The sequence below is a fragment of the Procambarus clarkii genome, chromosome 68, assembly GCF_040958095.1.
Source record: "Procambarus clarkii isolate CNS0578487 chromosome 68, FALCON_Pclarkii_2.0, whole genome shotgun sequence".
NCBI lineage: Eukaryota > Metazoa > Arthropoda > Malacostraca > Decapoda > Cambaridae > Procambarus > Procambarus clarkii.
Window position 1 is genome coordinate 6,871,140 of NC_091217.1, and position 25,190 is coordinate 6,896,329.

At 49.7% G+C, this 25,190-nt stretch overlaps 2 protein-coding genes across 2 annotated transcripts in view; one reads left to right on the forward strand and one right to left on the reverse strand.

Annotated features, from left to right (window-relative positions):
• The window catches only part of LOC138355621 (ice nucleation protein-like), a 21,992-nt gene extending 2,854 nt beyond the window's left edge, over positions 1–19,138 (reverse strand). The window contains exons 1-4 of the mRNA XM_069310938.1: positions 19,103–19,138; positions 13,139–13,619; positions 12,492–13,027; positions 10,366–10,373 (exon numbers count right to left, since the gene is read on the reverse strand). Of these exons, the coding sequence (XP_069167039.1) occupies positions 10,366–10,373; positions 12,492–13,027; positions 13,139–13,619; positions 19,103–19,138 (1,061 nt within the window). The remainder of the gene's footprint in view (positions 1–10,365; positions 10,374–12,491; positions 13,028–13,138; positions 13,620–19,102) is intronic.
• Ten-a (tenascin accessory) overlaps positions 1–25,190 on the forward strand; it is a gene marked incomplete in the record, with an annotated part of 418,622 nt that overhangs the window by 106,768 nt on the left and 286,664 nt on the right.

The window sequence follows — 25,190 nt, forward strand, 5'->3', positions numbered from 1 at the left end:
GGGGAGGGGGGCTGGGGTGCCACCCTCAGCGGGGCGGGGGGGAGGGGGGGGGGGGCTGGGGTGCCACCCTCACCGGGGGGGGCAGGGGTGCCACCCTCAGCGGGGCGGGGGGGAGGGGGGGCAGGGGTGGCACCCCTCCTGATGGCCCACCAGGAGCTGGCACAGGAAGCCACCAAGGAGGACAAAAGGGCTCGCTTAAGGGGAGACGATGGAGCCTCTCATGGCCCTGGCACTGCAGCACCACGTGTGCCAGGCCACAGTGTGGCCCTGGCCGCACGCTGCTTGATGCTTCCCTGGCAGCAGCTCCGCCCCCCGTGCTCCTGGCGGCCACCACACGCTCAGCCATACGTGAGCGCTGCCCGCAAAAAAGTGGGAAGAAATGCGTATGTTTGCGTAAGACAGATGAACACACGCCAGCTGACGCCCGAACGTTGCTCTTATTTAAGGGAAGTGCCAGAGTGCCAAGATGTGAAGTGGTGACGCTATTATGTAGTTAAGTAATCACCAGTCGTCGACCGTGAGGCGTGGGTGAGGAGGGTAGTGTTGGTGGTGGGGCTGAGGGAGGGGGGGGGGGGGTTGTGGTGTGGATGGTGATAGTGGTGAGGATGGTGGTAGTGATAGTGATGAGGATGGTGGTTGGTGGTGGCATGGACCTGATACCGTATCAGAGATGGGAGCGTGTGGGGGACAATTCCTTTACCCACACCTAAGTATCCCTCTTACTTTTAGCATATAGTGGCCTAGTGGGTTAAGGCGCGCGGGTGGTGAGACCCAGAACGTTGGTTCGAATCCTCGGCGTGCTCCAGGGATTTTCGCATAATGGCGCGCCATTGTGATGTCCTAGTGTGTGTGTGTAATGATTATCATTGTGGGAGGTGAGCAGTGAAGGGAGGTGCAGTATCTGGTAACTCACCACGAACTGTGAGTCTGTGAAGGGGAGCTGTGAGTGTGAGTGAGGAGGGGGGGACTGTGAGTGTGAGTGAGGAGGGGGGGGGGGTCTGTGAGTGTGAGTGAGGGGGGGGACTGTGAGTGTGAGTGAGGAGGGGGGGGGCTCTGTGAGTGTGAGTGAGGGGGGGTCTGTGAGTGTGAGTGAGGGGGGGCACTGTGAGTGTGAGTGAGGAGGGGGGAGGACTGTGAGTGTGAGTGAGGGGGGGGACTGTGAGTGTGAGGGTGTCCTCCTGGCGTTCCGGGGCAGGACGGGATGTGATCTTTTTTGTGGTTAGCGCAATTACTGGAGGAGTAACCTGAGCCGGCGGTGGTGGTGGCCGCAGGAGGGTGACCGCAGGCCGCAGGGGGGGGTGACCGCAGGGGGCGTGCCCGCTGAAGGGTGCCGCAGCCAGGAGGAGGGGGCGGGGTGACAGGCGAGGGTGTGGGGGCGCTGGTCCATCGTGGTGGGACGTGTCACAGACGAGTAACATGGGGGGGGGGGGTAAAATATTTGATTGTGTTGAAGGATAAGTTTGTTCTTTAATCGAGCAGCCATTTTTTTCCCAGTACATTTGGAGTGTGTCGAGAGGCGTGTGAAGGGCGCTGGCATCTGTGTCTCAGCTCCTCTCCTTACTCTTGCATCGTCTCCAACTGTGATGGGAAGGAGCCAGTAGCCTTTGTCAAGTCATTGACATAGTCAAGGAAGAGGATGGGATCTACCGCCGACCCTTGCGGTACGCCACTCTTGATCTCTCTACTCTCATATCTCTGCTCTCACTGTTACCCTTTGCTTCCTTCCTGAGAGGTACTCTCTCTCTCTCTCACCCACTTTACGACTCTTCCCTATACATCACCCTTCTTCTCTACCTTCAATAGCTATTCCTTGTGCTGGACAGAATCAAATGCCTTTTGCCAGTCGAGGAATGTGCAGTCTGCCCATCTGTACTCACCTATTTGTGCTTGCGGGGATTGAGCTTTGGCTCTTTGGTCCCGCCTCTCAACTCTGTGTGTAACATCTTTGTTTGATGTTAAGAATCAAAATTGAATTGTTGTTAGTGCTTCAGATGAGTGTGTCTAGTTCCTGCTGCCTCCTTTAATGTCGAAGGCGATGTCTTGCCTTGTACAACAACATTTATCTTAAGACACGCTCGCATGCGTGTTCGTGTGTGTGTGTGTGTGTGTGTGTGTGTGTGTGTGTGTGTGTGTGTGTGTGTGTGTGTGTGTATTTACTATTTGTATTTACTATTTGTATCTGCAGAATCGAGCTATTAGCTCTTGGACTCAGCCTTTCTAACCAATCTATTTTTCCTCTTATTATATCTACTACATATATTTCTAACATACACACACAGACCTGGACAAGCTGCAGGAATGGTCGAACAAGTGGTTGTTAGAGTTTAACCCAAGCAAATGTAATGTAATGAAGATAGGTGTAGGAAGCAGGAGACCAGATACAAGGTATCATTTGGGAGACGAAACACTTCAAGAGTCAGAGAGAGAAAGACTTGGGGGTTGATATCACGCCAGACCTGTCCCCTGAAGCCCATATCAAGAGGATAACATCAGTGGCATATGCCAGGTTGGCTAACATAAGAACGGCCTTTAGAAACTTGTGTAAGGATTTTTTCAGAACTTTGTATGCCACATATGTCAGACCAATCCTGGAGTATGCGGCTCCAGTATGGAGTCCATATCTAGTCAAGCATAAGACTAAACTGGAAAAGGTTCAAAGGTTTGCCACCAGACTAGTACTCGAACTGAGGGGGTATGAGCTACGAGGAGAGACTACGGGAAGTAAACCTCACGTCACTAGGAGAAAGAAGAGTTAGAGGAAACATGATCACCACATACAAGAGTTTCAGAGGAATTGATAGGGTAGATAAAACTATTTACCACAAGGGACACACACACTAGGGGACACAGGTGGAAATTGAGTGCCCAAATGAGCCATAGAGACGTTAGAAATAATTTTTTGTGTCAGAGTAGTAGACAAATGGAATGCATTAGGAAGTGATGTGGTGGAGGCTGACTCCATACACAGCTTCAAGTGTTGATATGATAGAGCCCAGTAGGCTCAGGAACCTGTACATTAGTTGATTGACAGTTGAGAGGCGGATATCAACCCAGAGGTTGATAGAGTCAAAGAGTCATTCTTCAAGGGGGTCAAAGAACCCCTTTCTCTCTCTTTGACTCTTGAAGAATTTCATCTCCCAAATGATACCTTGTATCTGGTCTCCTGCCCCCTACGCCTATCTTCATCACATAACATTTGCTCGGGTTAAACTCTTAACAACCACTTGTTCGACCATTCCTGCAGCTAAACTGGTGTGTGTGTGTGTGTGTGTGTGTGTGTGTGTGTGTGTGTGTGTGTGTGTGTGTGTGTGTGTGTGTGTGTGTGTGTGTGTGTGTGTGTGTGGGGCTTACACACTAGCGTAATGTATATATGTGTGTCCATCGCTTTCAACTGAGCTATTGTGTTCACAGAAACGATATTTAGGGTCGTAAATTGGTGTCAGTACGCCTTAAAACCCGCTCTTTATTAGGTGGCTGGATCCGGGGATCCCACGATAAAACGGGTGGTATTAGAGACATTGTATACCGGGCGGATCTGGTATTATGGTATTATAGCCCGCCTGATGGAGCCCAGCTCCAGTTTATTGTGGTGTTTGTCTGTGTTCGCAGGTGTATATGTGTGTGTGTGTGTTGCTGGTGTTTTGTTTGTTTGTTTGACCTGTTGCACTTATTAACAACTCTAACATTGAATAAGTTTTATGATGTTTCTGTGACTCATTTGCGTCTCTAGTTCCATCTATGACCCCCTGAAGCTGTTGTGCCTAGCTTTAAACAATGCTGCTTTGTTTCTTTGTCAATTCTCTTTAAGATCTTATATATTGTTATTATGTCCCCTTATGTCTTCTTTCCTCCGGTGTGGGAAGAGTCAGTTCTCCTCGGTCTTTCCTCATAGTTCATTACCTTCAGCTCCGGAACGATTATCGTTGCATATCTTTGGATCTTTTTTAGTTTCTCCTTGTTACTTTTTCAAGTAGGGGTTCCATGCTGGGGCTGCATATTCAAGAGTGGGTATATATGGCCCGGCAACCCCCCCCCCCGTGTCCATGGATGGATACATGAAAGATACACGTACGTTAATTTGGTCAGTATGCCATATGCGGCATACTTATGACTCGTACTTCAAGCTGTTGGTATTCTGGGAATGTGGGCTTCTGGCATCAGCATTGGGAGTTATCTTCACTGCCAGGTCTTTCTCCATTTTTTTTATTATGGAATCTGTCCTCCATTCATCCTATAATGCTGCACTGGTCTTCGCACTCTTGTTCCAATCCTCATACCATTGCATTTGGCTGGGTTCAATTTTAGCAGCCATTTTTCATACCACTTCTGGAGTGTCTAAATCCGTTTGCAAAGCATCACAATTAACTCTTGTCCTCACTCTTCTCGTTATTTTTGCATCATCTGCAAACATTGATACAAGGGAGACCTCTGTCAGGTCATTGCTATGTATTAGAAACAGGATGGGCCCTAGAACCGAGCCTTGTGGTACTCCACTCGTAACCTTTCTCCACTCTGATGTCTCTGCTACTCACAGTAACCCTTGGCTTCCTTCCTGAGATATATTCTCCGATCCACCTTAGGACTCTTCCAGATACGTCAGCCTGCTTTTCTAGTTTGAGCAGGAGTCTTGCATGCGGGACTGTATCATATGCCTTCTGACAGTCAAGGAATATACAGTCTGCCCATCCCTCTCTCTCTCTCTCTTGTTCGATTTATGTCATCTTGTTGTAGAACTCCAGCAAGTTTGTCAAGCAGGATTTTCCACTATTAAAACCATGCTGGTGCCCTGAGACAAAATTTATATGTTCTAAATGTTCTTCTAGTATGTGTGTGTGTGTGTGTGTGTGTGTGTGTGTGTGTGTGTGTGTGTGTTTACTAGTTGTGTTTTTACGGGGGTTGAGCTTTGCTCTTTCGGCCCGCCTCTCAACTGTCAATCAACTGTTTACTAACTACTTTTTTTTTTTCTCCCACACCACACACACACCCCAGGAAGCAGCCCGTGACAGCTGACTAACTCCCAGGTACCTATTTACTGCTAGGTAATAAGGGCACTTAGGGTGAAAGAAACTTTGCCCATTTGTTTCTGCCTCGTGCGGGAATCGAACCCGCGCCACAGAATTACGAGTCCTGCGCGCTATCCACCAGGCTACGAGGCCCCTACGAGGTGTGTGTGTGTGTGTGTGTGTGTGAGAGAGAGAGAGAGAGAGAGAGAGAGAGAGAGAGAGAGAGAGAGAGAGAGAGAGAGAGAGAGAGAGAGAGAGAGAGTGTCAACCTTGTGCCTCTTCGTGCCACTGGCCACTTATAACTACCAGAGAAAGACCCTTAACTTGTTATGATTAGTGCCATTTTGTGTCCAGCGACCACCCGCCACCACCACCACTACTGCCCACCGCACCGCCCCCCAACACCACCCGTCACCATCACTTCCCGACACCACCACCCACCACAACCACTACCCACTACTACCACCAGCATTGCCACCCACCACCATTACCACCAATCACCACTACCATTACCATCCATCACCCACCTCCACCACTATTATCCCCCACCATCACCCGCCACCACCCATCACCATCATTATCTTCCCACTCACGTCTCAGCGTCTAGGAAGGCTTCGTCGGCGGCCGTAGCATGGTGGTGTCAGTCCTGGTCATCTGCTTCACTATATTGCTCACCTGAAGAGCGTGCAGGGATCCTTTACTGCTAGAATCCACTCAGTAAAACATCACTCAGTATTGGGACTGACTAAAGAGCCTAAATCTGTATTCTCTTGTGTGCAGGCGGGAGAGATACATAATAATTTACACGTGAAAAATATTGGAGGGGCTGGTCCCAAACCTGCACAAAGAAATAACATCACATGAGACCAGGAGACATGGCAGGATGTGCAGAATACCCTCGTTGAAAAGCAGAGGTGCAACAGGTACTCTGAGAGAGAACTCTATCAACATCAGAGGCCCGAGACTGTTCAACACGCTTCCACTACACATAAGGGGCATAACTGGCCGACCCCTCATAGTATTCAAGAGAGAACTGGATAAGCACCTCCAAAGGATACCTGATCAACCAGGCTGTGACTCATTCGTCAGGCTGCGAGCAACCGCGTCCAACAGCCTGGTTGACCAGTCCAGCAACCAGGAGGCCTGGTCGGGGACCGAGCTGCGTGGACGTTGGTCCTCGAAATGAACGCAAAGTAACCGCATGGTAAGGTAACTACCAACCACCACTCCCCCGACCACTAACCCCCATTAATCACCCCCTTCCCACCAAACACCATTAGGCTAACCACCAACCATTTAACCCTCAGTAATCGACCATTACATAGACACACTGAATTGTACAAACATGGAAATTACATCTTCGTCTTTGTAAATAATTTGTTTTTTTATCACAGCGGTTTGTTGTGGGTGGAGTGTGCTGTAGTCTTGTCTGTAGCCTTGTCTGTAGCCCTGCCTGCGTCTGTAGCCCTGCCTGCGTCTGTAGCCTTGTCTGCGTCTGTAGCCTTGTCTGTAGCCTTACCTGCGTCTGTAGCTTTGTATTACCGGATAACAGAATAATATTTTCGAGAATGAAGTGAACAAGTTCCTGCATTACGGTAGTGGTGGCCATGGGGGGGGGCCTGCGGGCCGCTGCCACCAACAGAATGATCAATCAAGTTATGATCTGAAAACTTGAGCCCTCAGCCGGGATCAGGGAATAGGAAACCCCCTATCGTAATCAGCCTCCGATATATGGAGAGCCAGGCTAAGGGCAGGCCCTGTAATGCAGGTTATGAGTCACAATAACGTGGCTAAAGTAAGTTGACCAGACCACACACTAGAAGGTGAAGAGACGACGACGTTTCGGTCCGTCCTGGACCATTCTGAAATCGACTTGAGAATGGTCCAGGACGGACCGAAACGTCGTCGTCCCTTCACCTTCTAGTGTGTGGTCTGGTCAACAAGGCCCTGTGGTGGGCACGACAGTCTGCAGGCAAATATTGGTCAACTTTTCTTCCATCTTCTCTACAGGCGTCGACAGTCTTGTGTGAACTTATTGTTATGGGTGTGGAGTGGGCTGTCTTGTGGGTGTGGAGTGGGCTGTCTTGTGGGTGTGGAGTGTGCTGCTTTTGTAAGTGTGGAATGTGCTGTTTTTGTGGGTGTGGAGTGACCCCAGCTGGATATTGGGTGACCTGGAAACACAAAATCTGGCTGGATTGGTTGCAGCAAAAATCTGTATCCAATCGAGTGAAAGTGACATTTATTCACAATACGTTCGGTGATCTGGGTAGGATAAAAAAACATACAACGTATGCCAATACAGGCCAGGTGTATAGATCATACAGGGCTCACACTGAAAACACACACACACACACACACACACACACACACACACACACACACACACACACACACACACACACACACACACACACACACACACCCACCAAACATGAATGGTCTCCACAATTCAATCACCAAAAACTCTACACATAAGCATGCAGTATTCGTCAACACAAACATATACAGTATACATCAGACATACTCCACGCATACTTCACAAATCAATCAAATCAAAGACTGTGTTCATACAATATACTCCACATAGCCGCATACAACACACTCCACAGAACTAGAGAGAGAAGAAAAAGTGAGAGAGAGAGAAAGAAAGGGAAGAGACGTAGGCAGGAAAGATAACCCATTCTCCCTACACTGCACCATTTGAATTGGATTCGAGTCCCGGCCGGGTAGATCTGACTGGGCACCCAGCCTTAACTGGCGGCGGTAATTGGGTACCCGGTTGTTTAGAGTTGGACGGATGGTGTTGCCAGCGAGACTCTGCTAAGGAGCACCACAAGGCGCTCCGAGGAGGGAAGACCCAAGCCTCCTCACATGAGCCGCACGGAAAAAAATAGAGATATATGAATAGAGGGGAGGAAGGGGAGGGGGGTGATGATGAAACGTTTGCATGAGAATTGTAAACTAGTGTAATTTACGAGCCACTTTCTCCTGCCGTTCATCATCCAGTGAAAAACTACCCCTAATCTACCACAGTCATTAAAATGGAAATTAATAAAAAATCTATTAAATATCTCAATGTATAAAAGTGGCATGATAAGAGAGGGGGTGTGGAGGAGGGGGTGTGGAGGAGGGGGGTGTGGAGGAGGGGGGTGTGGAGGGAGGGGTGTAGAGGAGGGGGTGTGGAGGAGGGGGTGTGTGTGGAGAGGGTGTGGAGGAGGGGGTGTGGAGGGAGAGTGTGGGGAGGGGGGGGTGTGGAGGAGGGGGTGTGGAGTACAGTGTGGAGTATCACTCCAGGTAGCATGAGCATCACTTGTGTACCTGGAGAGGGTTCTGGGAATTACTCTGCTTCAAAACACAAGTTGACTTGTAAATAACTTGGTCTAACAGGCTGTTGCTTGGAGCGGCCAGCAGGCCCACATATCCATTCCAATCCGGTTGATCCGGTATGTCTTGCAGGAACGTGTGTGTCATTTTCTCGTGATCACTTTCACTCTTGTACCAGCAATACTGTCTGATGGCACGATAATGCATAGCCTTGACGGCTCATGTTCATACTGTGTCCTACACCACCGAAGACACAGAATTTACCTTCTCCACCTGAACCTCCACCTCCACTCCATTCCTCTACCCTCCTTCCTCACTCTATCCTTCCCCTCCATTTGATGCCTCCTTCCCTCACTGTGCCTGGATCTTCCCTCATCCATCATAGCGCCTTATCTCCTCCAGTCTCTTTGTGTTTCGATCTTTCGGATGACGAACTTTTCCTTCTTATCGGGAGTTGTGATGGTTTTATGCATTGGCAGCTGAATAGGAGTTGGGTCTGTCTACATGAATCTCTTGCTTATCTCCCTGTGTCATCAAGCTCCTCCTATTTCTCTCTCCTGCTCCTCTCCTCTCTCTCTCTGTCTCCCTTCTCTCTCTCTCTCTCTCTCTCTCTCTCTCTCTCTCTCTCTCTCTCTCTCTCTCTCTCTCTCTCTCTCTCTCTCTCTCTCTCTCTCTCTCTCTCTCTCTCTCTCTCTCTCAACCAGTTTTAGTGACCGAGCAATTTTAATAAAGAATAGAAGATCGCAAAAAGGGATTATGTAGGACAATCAGATCCACAGCTTTGTGATAACTATATGGACCTGAGCTGCCAAAAAAGGCATGCAGGTAAAGATAGTGGAAGTAGCTGGGAAAAAATTAAGACAGTATATCTAGGAGAAAAACAAAGTACAGATGTACCACTAAAAGTACAAAGTACATAGTACCAATAAAACTAAATATGGCGTTCACACCAGAGCGCTCAATCACTTCGTACTAAGGTTTTGAATATATAATGAGGCTGGAAACTCTTAGAAGATGGGAGGATGTACCTGACGATGATCAAGGCATCCTGCTGTAGCTGGAGCACCAAAATAGGGAGGACCCAAACATTCCTAAAGTCTAAGATGGGAGGCTGAGGGAGAGACTTCAGGGCCAGACTACACAGTCTATTATACGCGTGACTTCCATTAAATGCGAAGTAGCCAAAGAAAGCTTCGAACTCCTCATATACGACAGAACACAAACACAATATCGCTCCTCATTCATCACACCCCTTACTCATTATATATACCATTCATCATCCCTCACTACCCCCTCCCCGTCAGTCACCACCCTCACTCGTCACCCCATCGTCCCAGACCCCTCACTATCTCACCTCCAGTCCCCTCACCCCTCGCTAGAAGTGTATTACCCTCGTAAAGCACTCTCGGTATTTCATAAAGGTGCTTTAAATATTTCAACTTGGCCCATAAGGTGTAGGGGGAAGAGGGGAGGGGAAAGTTGGGGTGTTCCTTCTCCCCAGAGAGGAAAGGTGTAGAGGCGCGCGGGGAGTTGGGAGAAAGAAGTGAAAAGGGGGAGGAGGGGCTTTATCTGTCTCCCCAGAGAGAGGGGGAGGAGAAAGGAGAACTAAATACGATGCTCCCCCGCCCTTTAAATCCTGGAATGAGCCGAGGAAAACATTGATTACTCGGCAGATGAAAAGCACACTACCTGTAGACTGATGTGTGTTTATCTCTCTCCCTTCTCTCTCTCTCTCTCTCTCTCTCTCTCTCTCTCTCTCTCTCTCTCTCTCTCTCTCTCTCTCTCTCTCTCTCTCTCTCTCTCTCTCTCTCTCTCTCTCTCTCTCTCCCTCTCTCTCTTCTTGTCCTTCCGCACTATCTATTGCTTCCATGTTCATTCCTCTGCCCACCCCATGTTAATTTCCCCCCCCCCTAAGACCATGGGAGTCCACGGCGCACCCGACCACTGGGAGCTTCTCTCAGTTGTATAGCACTCTGTCCTCTCAAGGTTTCCCAACGTCTAAAAACTGTCGTTCTAAAGTACCCTTATCCTAACTTACCAGAGGACCTAAAACAGAAAACGGGACAGTATGTCAATTTCCCCAGCCGCTGCCATTTTCTACTACAATTTTTTTAGCCTTAGGTAGAGTATACGTCAAAATGCGACGTGCGACTTTATTTTGTAGAAAATACATTAATATTTATATTATAATTGTGTATAGTTAAGCCGAAGATAGGTTAGATAGAAATTTTTACATGCTATTCATTCAAAACGGGAATTTTCTCAAATATAAATTAATATGATAATATATTGGCATGTTGTGCATATATAGGCATAGGTTAGGTCAGGTGTTTAGGTTCTGTTGGCGATTATTTGTATTTGTAGTACGTGGGTGAAGCATTTACAGCGTTGTGGTTCGAACAAAATTAGTCAGTGAAGCACTTGTTCAAGAAGTGTTCGGACATCACCAGTTATGAGTCGTGTGTAAACCGTTTTTCATTCATAAACAAGGGGTTTGGCGGGTGCATGGAATGGACTTTGGGTCTTTGTTAAAGAGGACGGGCTGCAATTTGTACTGGCAGTGCGTGGGTGCAGCCTTTAGAGAGGCGCGGCTCCCAACACAGAGACGTTGGTGTATTACATTCAGCAACTTGGAACAAAACGTTCCAGGTAGCACGGGCTATGGTGAGCCCGTAGTAACACAGAGACGGAGCGAAGCACTGTTGGAGTAAAGTTGGATGATAATCAGGTGGGCGTCCAGCCCGTGCTCGTAAACAATGGCCAGGTGCTCATTAATACACCCACCGACCCCTTGTTAATGAATTAAACAGCCTTCACACATGACCCACACCTGATTACGTCCCAAATGTTCTGGAACATTGCTTTGTCCTCAGTGGTGTGGGCGGGACGTGGGTGGTGTCCTCAGGGGTGTGGGCGGGACGTGGGTGGTGTCCTCAGTGGTGTGGGCGGGGCTGGGTGGTGGGTAGCCCGCTATCACTCTCTCCTGGCTGAGTGTCGCTAGTTGAGTTCCTGATGTGTTTGTCTGAGTGTGGCGGGTTTGGCTATCCTCGTGGAGGGTTAGGCTATCCTCGTGGAGAGTTAGGCTATCCTCGTGGAGAGTTAGGCTATCCTCGTGGAGGGTTAGGCTATCCTCGTGGAGAGTTAGGCTATCCTCGTGGAGAGTTAGGCTATCCTCGTGGAGGGTTAGGCTATCCTCGTGGAGGGTTAGGCTATCCTCGTGGAGGGTTAGGCTATCCTCGTGGAGGGTTAGGCTATCCTCGTGGCGGGTTAGGCTATCCTCGTGGCGGGTTAGGCTATCCTCGTGGAGGGTTAGGCTATCCTCGTGGAGGGTTAGGCTATCCTCGTGGCGGGTTAGGCTATCCTCGTGGAGGGTTAGGCTATCCTCCCTGTTCCCTGCCGTGCCAGTATTGACCACTTGGGCTCGCCGTAGTGGGCAGATCATCAGTCTCGTAAGTATTGCCGCTGACGGAGATTTATGACATAAGTTACCCGGCAGCTCCTCCTACTGATCCCTCACTAGCCAGGCCCTCAGCTCCTCCTCCCCTCTCTAACCTTACCTTGCTTTCCCCTCACCGCCACCCACCCGTAGTTACCTAGCTCCTTGTCCCTCACCCTCTCTCAGTCCCCCTGACCGTCTCCCTCACCCTCTCCCCCCCTCTTCTCTGTCTGTCTGTCTCTCTCTCTCTCTCTCTCTCTCTCTCTCTCTCTCTCTCTCTCTCTCTCTCTCTCTCTCTCTCTCTCTCTCTCTCTCTCTCTCTCTCTCTCTCTCTCTCAAGCAAGAGATAGAGAAATAATTCTTTTCCGAGGTGAGAGTGTGGTGTGTGAGCGAGACGGATGAGAGGCGCCGCCCCAGAAGACAACTGGCCAGAAGTTGACCTGACCTGACCTGACCAACTTTCCCCTGGCACAGCTTACGACTGTTGGAGAAGTGTTGGCACTGCTCTCACGACAACCATTTGGCACAGTTGTCGTTGTTGTTGCTGTTTTAGATTTAGCTACTCAGGACGAAATGTCCATGTAGCACGGGATATAGTGAGCCCGTAATTGAGTTCGGTTATTCGCGAAAACCTTCCTACTGTGACATTTGGCTCAAAGTTTTAAATGGAGGTGGGGTTTTCTCCTTTTTCCTCGTTTCTTTTTCCCCTTAAACATGGGCGTTCGTACCTGATGAGACGCCGAGACAGCATCTACGGAGCCATACTCATCTACGCCGGAAAGATCCTCATCGTCCACAGGCTCGTCTGAAGATATGTAGTCCTCGTCGTCCTGTGTCGCCAGTGTTCCTGCCTTCTTTATGTTGTGTATCGCTGTCAGCGTCGTCTGGGTGTCCGCAGTTGTCGTCGCCCGTGGAGCGTCCGTCGGGGTGGCTGCAGTTGTCGTCGCCCGTGGAGCGTCCGTCGGGGTGGCTGCAGTTGTCGTCGCCCGTGGAGCGTCCGTCGGGGTGGCTGCAGTTGTCGTCGCCCGTGGAGCGTCCGTCGGGGTGGCTGCAGTTGTCGTCGCCCGTGGAGCGTCCGTCGGGGTGGCTGCAGTTGTCGTCGCCCGTGGAGCGTCCGTCGGGGTGGCTGCAGTTGTCGTCGCCCGTGGAGCGTCCGTCGGGGTGGCTGCAGTTGTCGTCGCCCGTGGAGCGTCCGTCGGGGTGGCTGCAGTTGTCGTCGCCCGTGGAGCGTCCGTCGGGGTGGCTGCAGTTCCATATCCAGTCACTGGGGCCAGTACAAGCACAATGCCATTTGCCGCAGAAAACGTTCATGAACTGTTCTGAGAAACAAGTTGGGATCTTGCTTCGCAACGCTGTCCGCACAGGTAATAATGACCTGGAGGTGGATGTTCTGGATGGATATCTCTGGTTTGGGTGGGTCCTGCTGCTGGTTGATTGGTTGATTGGTTGAGGCTGTTGATTGGTTGAGGCTGTTGATTGGTTGAGGCTGTTGATTGGTTGAGGCTGTTGATTGGTTCAGGCTGTTGATTGGTTGAGACTGCTGAGGCTTGTATGGGCGTCCAGTCCATACGGTGGTAGTCTGCTTCTGACTTATAGAAGGGAGGCTCGGGAACTGGTGAGGCTCGGGAACTGGTCGGCGGCGACCACCCAGAGGTGGTCGCCGCCGACCACCTCTGGGTGGTCGGCGGCGTGGTGGTCTTCTCTTCTGGTGGTCTAATATTCTTCAGTTCCTCCTTTCTCTTTTGTGCGGCGGAAGGAGGTGGCGGCGGGCTGTTCTCCACAGTTCGCGTATTTCTTGGCGGTGCAGCAGTCCTTAATGTTGTGAATGCCGGAAATATTTCCCTAAGACTAAGACTCTGGAACCGAAGTCTTTGATAACTAATGTTCATATATAATAAGCCTACAAGTATAGAGCTTTCCACGCCAGTATATATGTGACCAAGTCCTCTCAGTGGGAGAATATTTGCTGCAGAAAATATATCTTTCTCTCGTTTTCTTCAAAAGATTCCAATCTTCCTCTGCTCCGTGGCATGTGATTCCCTGCCATTTTTTGTCTTTGTGTGTGAAGGCAAGAGTCGCAGGCTCCTGCACGCTAATGACCTTCCGAGCCGCAATTATCTCCGGGATTTCCCTCTCCAAGATCACGATTGCAAATTCATTTCGTAGTGATTATTTCACGTCATCCCGCTGATCAGACCATCCAGGCAAGAGTTAGGCGTGTAATTAGACTTGTGGTGGTGATGTTGTTGGGGGAGGTGGGGGGGGGGGGGGTTGTTGTTGGAGATGGTGCTGGGGGGGGGGGTTGTTGTGGTTGTTGTTCTTAGAGGTGGTTCCTTTGGGTTGTTGGTGGTGGTGCTGGGGAGTTGATCAAGCAGATCGTCGAGGAGGCCGATGACAGCGTGCCGAGTGGTGTTGGACGCGTGTGTGTGTGTGTTGAGATCATCGACTGCTCATCGCTCAACTCAGCAACGGATGTCAACAGCAGCGTCAGCATGCGAGCAGATGTTTACGTCACATATTACATCCCACAGTGGAAGTAGTTGTAACATTGTTGGTGTAAGTAGTAATAATAACAGTGTTCAGACAGACAGACAGAGACCCCGTGGCTTGGGGGCTCACCTTGAGGGCTTCAGACCAATACGTTGGTGAGTTGAGCCAAGGCTGAGCTTGGAGCTGTCACCCGTCTGCCAGTCGTGACTGAGACTTAAAGCTGAACATCCCAGGACAGGTGCACAATGTGTACCGTCGTGAATGATTCCCTGTTTAGGCTCATGAAGGGAGTCAGCCTGCGTCATCCACGGCCCTGTTATTATGTCTGTGATTCCCGCAACCCGTTCTCCCACTTGCTTATAGTCAATATCTTGCATATGAATAAGTGCATATGTGACATACTAATTTATTGTGAATATTTGAGTTTACCTTGAAAAGCTGAATAGAAAACCAGAACCTAACCTAACCTTCTTACTATGATAAGATATTATAATTAGTACTGAACTTATACCTATATTGATATTACAGTTTTATAAAAATAATAAAACAAAACTAAAATATTTAAATAAATTGTAAAGTAACTCAGTATATTGTCAAATTTTTTATAAAATCTCTATTGTTTAATAAAACTGAGAGAAAAAATTAGTGCCTTGAAAAAAACATGGCTTGGAATATGTCACATATATATACTTATTTATAAGCGAAATAGTGACTATAAGCAATCAGTTATATATGTGCTGTCTTGTGCGAGAGCAGGTTGCAACCCCTTCGCGAGCTGGTTGGCTGGTTACGTCCACACTCAGATCCTTCTCATTCCTGTGACCTCAAACGCCTTACTGTCCGGAGTCCTCATGTCCCTGCTCTCTATACATTAAATTTGGTGAGATTAAATCCCATGTAGGAATTTGTGTGTGGTAGTGGAGGTGTCCTTAATGCCTTTTTCTTCCCTGTTACCACTTCAATTTTGATCTTATATATTAAGATTGTATATAAGACACCGCTTGAATCTTAATCTTATATATTGGCCTCCCTCACAATGTGAGTGTTTTTGCTATTTGTACTTGCAGGATCGAGCAGTTAGCTCTTGGACCCCGCCATTCTAACCGTCCATCTTGGACCCCGCCATTCTAACCGTCCGTTGTCTAATGTACTGTACACCTATATTTCCTCCATCTTGTCTGCTACATATTTATCTCTCTATAACACACAGGTGCCCAGGATGCAGTCTGTAGCAGCTGTCTTAACCAATAACAAATTCCAGGTACCTATTTACTGCCATGCGAACAGTGGCATCATGTGAAAGAAACGCTGCCCATTGGTTTCTTACTCGAACGGGAATCGAACCAAGGGGGGCCCTTAAGACTACGACCCTCGAGCGCGCTGTCCACTCTGTCGTGAGGACGCTGTGTGTGTTTGTGTGTGTGTGTGTGTGTGTGTGTGTGTGTGTGTGTGTGTGTGTGTGTGTGTGTGTGTGTGTGTGTGTGTGTTTGCGTGTGTATGTGTGTGTGTGTGTTTGCGTGTGTATGTGTGTGTGTGTGTACGTCGGTCCACTAGAGAAGGGGCGGCGCTGAGCGACAACACACACACACACACACACACACACACACACACACACACACACACACACACACACACACACACACACACACACACACACACACACACGCACACGCAACTAATAGCCTCATCTGCCCTTCTAATAGCCAAACTTGCCGGCATCAGCAAGCCCAAATAGCAAACAGATAATCCTTCCATAATTAGTCAGGAGGAACGCGATAATACAGACTCTGTTGCCTCTGTTTGCCAGGTGGACGGGTTGATGTCGGGAGACGGGTGAGGGGTACTGATTGACAGGAGGGTGATGCTTGACGGGTGGAGTGATGATTGATGCGCCAGTGACGGAGGAAGCCTCAAGGCCGTTCCCTTCACTACCCCTCATATCGTCACTATAATGAGGACCACTGTGTAAACTAACAATGTAAACTGTGTTTACCTAAACACACCTGTCAGAGTTATGGGAAGCAACGGGTTTAGTGTGAAGGAGACTGCTAAATGTTGGAGTAATGATATGTTGTTTATTAAGAAGAATGGAATTGCAGCGAGATATTCATACTGACATGATTGTTCTTTCAGGAATTCTGAAATCAGAGTCCATGGGTAGAGTCAACATGCACGCGCACGCATACATACGCACGCGCACGCGCACGCGCACGCACTCGACATGAACACGCCCCGGGGAGCCATGCTGGGGTCGCCCCCGTCCCCAGGTAATGGGGTTGTTTGTCATTGTGTCAATCTTTAAAGTTCACTCAAGAGCTTTTCCATTCCTGCTGTGTTGTGCGGCAGCCAGTCCTCCTGTTTAGAGAGTACCTCTTGTCACGGTCGTCACCCCCCAGGCGACCCCCCAGGTCGTCACAGCCCCAGGCACCAGTCACAGCCCCAGGCACCAGTCACAGCCCCAGGCACCAGTCAGCCCCAGGCACCGGGGAAGCAGGTGTACTCTAGTTATATATATACCACCCTCTCATTCAGTAATTAATTCAGTAACGATGCACACAGATGTACAGCGATAATTAACATGCATCTTACTGAAACACAGTTCAATTATCGGCCAAAGTAAATTTATAAATAACTGGGCATTGTAAATTATTAAGAGAGTGCCAGTCAGGAGGCGACGAGGGGCCCCCCAGATAACCAAGGACCTGGCACCAGTCATGACAGTCTCTGGCTGACACATACGTCAGTGTATATAATGTGGCAGTGACACATGAACACACAGGCGCCTGGATGACACAGGCCCAGCTATGGGGGGAAGGAGGGGGGGGGGTCTGTGGACGAACAGTATCAAGTGTGTGATGAACACACAAGTGTGCGAAAGTGTTCTGAAAAAAAGTGTTTTTTTTCTGAAATGACAATCCTGGCTTGTTAAGAGATCCATTTTATCCTCCCCTCGTTGTCACACTGTGGACCGCAACGGGAAGGTGTTCCGGCAGCTCTGTTGCAAGGCAACAGAGGCCATGCGGCACACCTCTGTTGGTGGCAACGGGAATGGTTGTGGCACCAGTCATCCTGTTGACAATTAACGGCGATTGACTGTCGGGATGAGGCTATATATATATATATATATATATATATATATATATATATATATATATATATATATATATATATATATATATATATATATATATATATATATTGTCCTATTGACTGTGTCTATTACCAAAAGGAATTTTCTGCCTAATTTCCGGCTAGCAATATTATGTGGTTTACAATATGCACGTCCCCGTATGACAATATATACATTCTCCACTGTTTATTCACCAAGTCTGAATAAACCCGAGTGTCTCCCCGGTCAAGAAGCCTCGGGGCCGCTGTACACAAAGCTCAGGTCTGTCTTGCCTCTCTGCTGCGCTGAATTATACCTTCCCAATTTTCCACACGGCAATTTTCGTATATTTTTCACTTTGGACGGAGGATGACACCATTAGGAGGGATGTGCGTGGTGGGGGGCTAGGGTGTGGGGGTGCTAGTGGTGGTGGTGGTTGCTGGGGACGGATTAGGATATACAAGATAAGGGTCTATTGTAGGGAGCACATATGGTGTGTACGTGTTTCAGATCGATATCATCAACAGGCATCCTGCTTGCTACGTGCTTGATGGGGTTCTGGGAGTTCTTCTACTTCCCAAACCCGGCCCGAGGCCAGGCTTGACTTGTGAGAGCTTGGTCCACTAGGCTGTTGCTTTGCATAGCCCTTGCAATGGGTTATGCAAACGGTGTAGATAGAGGCTCGTAGAACAACACTTAGGTGAATTTTGTAAACAACTGGCAGAGGGGAGGCAAGGTCCAGGAGCTAGCGCCCGACCGTGCGAGCACGCTTACGTGTGAACATCTAGGTGAGTGGCCCCACACAATATTAATATGTCAGTGTTTTCCAATTACGTCTAAAAAGATGGGTTTTATTACCAGGAAAATTAAATCTGGAAATGATATTACAAATTTATGTTGGTAAGACCTTGGTACCGGAGCCCTGAGCGGCCCCCCTGTACCCTATTGTGTTATTATATTGCTTTTTCTTATTATTATTGCTCTCTCTCTCTCTCTCTCTCTCTCTCTCTCTCTCTCTCTCTCTCTCTCTCTCTCTCTCTCTCTCTCTCTCTCCTCCTCCTCTCCCCCTTCACTCCCTCGCCTTGACTCGCTTTGGTTGATTTGATGTTTTGTAGTTGTACTCACCTAGTTGTGCTTGCGGGGGTTGAGCTCTGGCTCTTTGGTCCCGCCTCTCAACCGTCAATCAACTGGTGTACAGATTCCCGAGCCTACTGGGCTCTTATCATATCTACATTTGAAACTGTGTATGGAGTCAGCTCCTTCTCTCCTTGCTCGTGTTCCACCCGTGTTAAATGGTTTGTCTTTGTCCACCCTGTCAGTTCCACTGAGAATCTTGTAGGTGGTGAGAGTTCTTATGTGAGAGAGATGTGAGACAGTTCTTACTCTCACGGTGACCATGAGAGTAAGAACAAGACGGGAACGTGAAGATGCCATGTAGATGACACTGCTCAAAACATCACGTCCACTACACCTGATTACTCTATGTATGTGCTTCATCCCCCTTTACGCCTTACTCTTCACCTATCTGTATTGGTATGTACCTAACACCCTCTCCCTTCCCCCGGCTCTTGATCAGTGGTCTGTCTCCTCATAAGAATATAGCGCCCAGGTACTAGGTCGGTTATTACAGGAGGTCCTGTAATAACTGTACTCCAGCCTCACTTACTCATTAACCTCTCATACTCGTAGTGACCCAGACCTCACACTTGCTGCCCTTCACGTTGCTCCTCCCTCTATCACCTTCTTCTCATTGCTCTCAGCATCCGTATCTCCCATTCTGATCTCTCGCTTGCCCCTCACCCCCTCCTTTACTCCCAAACACCAGCCTGTCCCCTCCCACGCACCACCAAACACCAGCCTGTCCCCCTCCCACGCACCACCAAACACCAGCCTGTCCCCTCCCACGCACCACCAAATACCAGCCTCTCACCCTCCCACGCACCACCAAACACCAGCCTGTCCCCTCCCACGCACCACCAAACACCAGCCTGTCCCCTCCCACGCACCACCAAATACCAGCCTCTCACCCTCCCACGCACCACCAAACACCAGCCTCTCACCCTCCCACGCACCACCAAACATCAGCCTGTCCCCCTCCCACGCACCACCAAACACCAGCCTCTCACCCTCCCACGCACCACCAAACACCAGCCTCTCACCCTCCCACGCACCACCAAACATCAGCCTGTCCCCCTCCCACGCACCACCAAACACCAGCTAGCCCCCTCCCACGCACCACCAAACACCAGCTAGCAGCCTCCCACGCACCACCAAACACCAACCTCTCACCCTCCCACGCACCACCAAACACCAGCCTCTCACCCTCCCACGCACCACCAAACACCAGTCTGTCCTCTCCCACGCACCACCAAACATCAGCCTGTCCCTCTCCCACGCACCACCAAACACCAGCCTGTCTCCCTCCCACTCACCACTAAACACCAGCCTGTCCCCTCCCACGCACCACCAAACACCAGCTAGCCCCCTCTCACCCTCCCACGCACCACCAAACACCAGCCTGTCCCCCTCCCACGCACAACCAAACACCAGCTAGCCCTCTCTCACCCTCCCACGCGCCACCAAACACCAGCCTGTCCCCCTCCCACGCACCACCAAACACCAGCTAGCCCCCTCCCACGCACCACCAAACACCAGCTAGCCCGCTCCCACGCACCACCAAACACCAACCTCTCACCCTCCCACGCACCACCAAACACCAGCCTGTCCCCCTCCCACGCACAACCAAACACCAGCTAGCCCCCTCCCACGCACCACCAAACACCAGCCTGTCCCCCTCCCACGCACCACCAAACACCATGCGGCCCCCCCTCCCATCCCCCACCCAGTGATCAAAACACTATCCCGGACGTATCTGTAGAGCTATAAGCAATTATCTGTGGGCTTCTTGCTGCCTCTCCTGCCCTTAATCTAATTTGTATCCGGGTTGGTTTAGGCGGGTGAGAGAGGGAGGGAGTGTGCGAGGGAGGGAGGGTATTGGGGTAGTGAGTGTGAGTGAGGAAGAAAGGGAGGGTTGTAAGAGATAAGGGAAGATGAGTGAGGGGGGGGGAGGGAGGCTGGGGATGCTTCTATACATCCGCACTGCGGGAGACACTGGCAGCCTCCCTCCCGGAGACGTCCAGCCTCCCACAGGAAAAAAATATTGTCATGATAACACAGTACTCTCTCTCTCTCTCTCTCTCTCTCTCTCTCTCTCTCTCTCTCTCTCTCTCTCTCTCTCTCTCTCTCTCTCTCTCTCTCTCTCTCTCTCTCTCTCTCCTCTCTCTCTCTTTCTCTCTCTCTCTCTCTCTCTCTCTCTCTCTCTCTCTCTCTCTCTCTCTCTCTCTCTCTCCCTCTCTCTCTCTCTCTCTCTCTCTCTCTCTCTCTCTCTCTCTCTCTCTCTCTCTCTCTCTCTCGTCAGTGTGGTGCCGGGAGACTCCCATGTGTACCTTAGCTGCTGTACACAAATAAAAAGAAAATGAAGAAGCCAATCCTGGTGCAAACAAAAGCAGAGGACGTGAGGTGAGTGGCGGTGCGTAGCCTCCACCTCCACCAGCACCACCTCCACTACTCCACCTCCACTACTTCAGCACTATCTCCTTCACTCTCCTCCACCATTGCCTTCACCACCAGCACCAGGAAAAGGGAAATAAATAAATGGAATGAAGAAGGGAGTCAAAATAAGAACACAAGGACAAAGGAAAGTACAGAAGGATTGGAACTACAGAAACTACAGGATTGGTCTATACGAGGCTGCTCCTATTGGTCTATACGAGGCTGCTCCTATTGGCCCATACGAGGCTGCTCCTATTGGCCCATACGAGGCTGCCCCTATTGGCCCATACGAGGCTGCTCCTATTGGCCCATACTAGGCTGCTCCTATTGGCCCATACGAGGCTGCTCCTATTGGCCCATACGAGGCTGCTCCTATTGGCCCATACGAGGCTGCTCCTATTGGCCCATACGAGGCTGCTCCTATTGGCCCATACGAGGCTCCTCCTATTGGCCCATACGAGGCTCCTCCTATTGGCCCATACGAGGCTCCTCCTATTGGCCCATACGAGGCTGCTCCTATTGGCCCATACGAGGCTGCTCCTATTGGCCCATACGAGGCTCCTCCTATTAGCCCATACGAGGCTCCTCCTATTGGCCCATACGAGGCTCCTCCTATTGGCCCATACGAGGCTCCTCCTATTGACCCATACGAAGCTCCTCCTATTGGCCCATACGAGGCTCCTCCAATTGGCCCATACGAGGCTCCTCCTATTTATATTCTCCTAAACTCATCCATATATGTATCTAACTTACGATTGAAACCTTCGAACTAATGGTAATTTGTTCCATAGATCAACAACCCTATTTCTAAACCAGTATTTACGCAGCTCTTTGCTGACTCTAAACTTATCCAATATATATTCATCGTTTCGTGTTGTTTCGTGTTGATACATTCATCACCTTACTGATATTCTCTTTGTTATCTCCTTTCATCTGTGCTTAAATCATGCCCTCCCCCCCCCCCCCCAACTCTTCACCGTTCTAAAGAATGTCAGTTAAGCTTCTTAATTTCTCTTCATTCAGAAGGTTTGTGTAATGCCTGGGATTATCTTCGTCATCCTTCGCTGTTCAAGTGAAAATATTTCCATCTTCTCGTGCTGTGACTTAAGATGAACTGCATAATCTAAGTGAGGCTTAACCAGAGCAAGATAAGGCTAAACAATAACGTTGGTTGTCCTGTTATCAACCCTGCAACAATTACCTCCCCGAGTCCTATTAGTTGTACATTCATGGGTTGTTTTAAGAACATAAGAACAAAGGCAACTGCAGAAGGCCTATTGGCCCATACGAGGCAACTCCTATTTTATTGGCTCGACATCCATAGTGAAGACGGGGAGTGAAGATGGGGAGAAGGGAGTCAGGATAAGGGGGGAGGGAGTCAGGATAAGGGGGGAGGGAGTCAGGATAAGGGGAGAAGGGAGTCAGGATAAGGGGGGAGGGAGTCAGGATAAGGGGAGGAGGAAGTCAGGATAAGGGGAGGAGGAAGTCAGGATAAGGGGGGAGGGAGTCAGGATAAGGGGGGAGGGAGTCAGGATAAGGGGGGGGAGGGAGTCAGGATAAGGGGGGGGAGGGAGTCAGGATAAGGGGGGGGAGGGAGTCAGGATAAGGGGGGGGAGGGAGTCAGGATAAGGGGGGGAGGGAGTCAGGATAACGGAGGAGGAAGTCAGGATAAGGGGGAAGGGAGTCAGGATAAGGGGGGAGGGAGTCAGGATATGGGAGGAAGGAGGGAGAATCTCAGATACAAGGAGACACAGAGAGAGGGTTCTCAAGGACACTTGAGGTAAGAGGCATTAAACCTGCCTTTAAGTCTCCACAAGGAGGCAAGTGTTCGTACCACCGCTTCCCTCACTCTCCCAGCTGGAGCAGCAGCAGCAGCAGCAGCAGCAGCAGAAACAGAAAGTTGCAGCAGCAAGAGGGCCAGCAGCAGAAGAGGTAGAAGATAAAGAAGGTAGAAGATGTGGCTTTACAAGACTGTAATTACCATATTTGTATCCTCACATTCCTTATGTACATTCTTGTATATGCATAAATAAATAAATAAATAAATAAATAAATATATAAAGGAGTTACAAGAGCGGCGGTAGGAGTGACAGGAGAAGGTGGAAGAGACGTAGGTGGATGATATGTAAGAGGAGTTGGAAGAGGGGCCAATGGAAGAGGAGCAGGTGAAGTGAAGGTGGAAAAAGAGGGGAGATAGAAAAGAGGGAGGTGAAAGAGGAGCAGGTGGAAGAGGAGGACATGGATGAGAAGGGTGTGGAAGAGGAGGTGGTGAAAGAGAACGCTAAATATAATGAATATGTAAATCAGCTTGAAAGGTAGGTTAAGCCTCCAGCCCGAACGGTGGCCTGGGCTTCCAGCCTGAACCGTGGGCTGGCCCTCCAGAGTGAACCGTGGGCTTGCCCTCCAGACTGAACCGTGGGCTGGCCCTCCAGACTGAACCGTGGGCTGGCCCTCCAGACTGAACCGTGGGCTGGCCCTCCAGCCTGAACCGTGGGCTGGCCCTCCAGACTGAACCGTGGGCTGGCCCTCCAGCCTGAACCGTGGGCTGGCCCTCCAGACTGAACCGTGGGCTGGCCCTCCAGCCTGAACCGTGGGCTGGCCCTCCAGACTGAACCGTGGGCTGGCCCTCCAGACTGAACCGTGGGCTGGCCCTCCAGACTGAACCGTGGGCTGGCCCTCCAGCCTGAACCGTGGGCTGGCCCTCCAGCCTGAACCGTGGGCTGGCCCTCCAGACTGAACGAATACTTGGACACTGATAATGAAGAGCGTCGCTGTAATCCCTACAATGTAGGTACCGTTGTTCCAATCCCTAATCATTGTATTCGCCAGGATTGTAATCCCCCGTGTGTTGTCCGAGCATTGTAATCCCTCACCGGTGCATCGCCAGCCTGGTAATCCCTAATGAGTGTAGCACCCATTGTTGTAATGAGTAATCCACATATTGGTAATCCCAGGTGTATTTAGCAGCCAACGTTGCGGTTACTTTCAATTGTATTCTGTATCATTGAAGTCCTATTGAGTTGAATTCCAATAATTTATAATTATTGTAATCTTCAGAGTTGGTAATGATTGTTATGATTTGTGTGGTAATCCTTTGCGAGTGAAATCCGTAGCGTTATAATCCCCCCTAATCCCCAGGGAGACGGAAGTGCACCCACACACCGGACGACTCTTATTTCCTCAACAACTTCTCTCATCCTGCTAAGAAAATGTTGAGGAAATTATCAGCGGAAGTCTCTTAACTGCTTCTGTGTGTGTGTGTGTGTGTGTGTGTGTGTGTGTGTGTGTGTGTGTGTGTGTGTGTGTGTGTGTGTGTGTGTGTGTACTCACCTAATTGTGCTTGCGGGGGTTGAGCTTTGGCTATTTGGTCCCGCCTCTCAACTGTCAATCAACTGGTGTACAGAATCCTGAGCCTACTGGGCTCTATCATATCTACCTTTGAAACTGTGTATGGAGTCAGCCTCCACCACATAGGTGTGTGTGTGTGTGTGTGTGTGTGTGTGTGTGTGTGTGTGTGTGTGTGTGTGTGTGTGTGTGTGTGTGTGTGTGTCCCAATATATCGAAGGTCGTAACTATCAGAGGCAGGAACCATTTTGTGGCACGCATTAGAACACTTGTCTAATTTAGCTGTGTTTTGAAGTGAAGGTGAACACCCCAGCCCCGCCGAGTGTTCAAGTTTGTGTGTGTCAACACATGTGTGTGTGTTCATCATGGTGAACACGCTAACCCGGAGGTTAGCTAACCACTACACAGGCCTCGCGCACTTTGTTATTGATAGCGTCCTGCGGTTACACATATTGCCTGCAAATCCCACTCACAGCTCCTGGTCCCCCGACCTCAGTCCTCTGACCTGGTCTCTAGGTTACGTGGCTTCTCCCTACACACTCCCCTCACAGGACTATAATCGGTTCCCCTTGAGAGTAGCAGGTTGCCAGGCCAACACAGGCATGCAGTTATTACTGTAAATGTGGCTTTATTTCAGCCCTCAAGTGTGGAGGGTCGAGACCGGTGGATCTCTCGCCAAAGTTCTCCACTTAACCTAATTTTCCTTGTTTACCTAACTGTACTTTCCTAGTTCTTAATTTGCCTGGATGGTTTACCTAATTATATAACATATATTGCTATGCCCTATGCTTCTCTGCCTGACCTTTGTGTTACCTTTGGTTCCCAGGGTCAACATCCTCCATGCAAGACCCGGTCTCTGTCCAGGCCTTCTATTTGTGGTCTGATCAACCGGACTATTTGACGTGTACGTATATATTTATACATATGTACG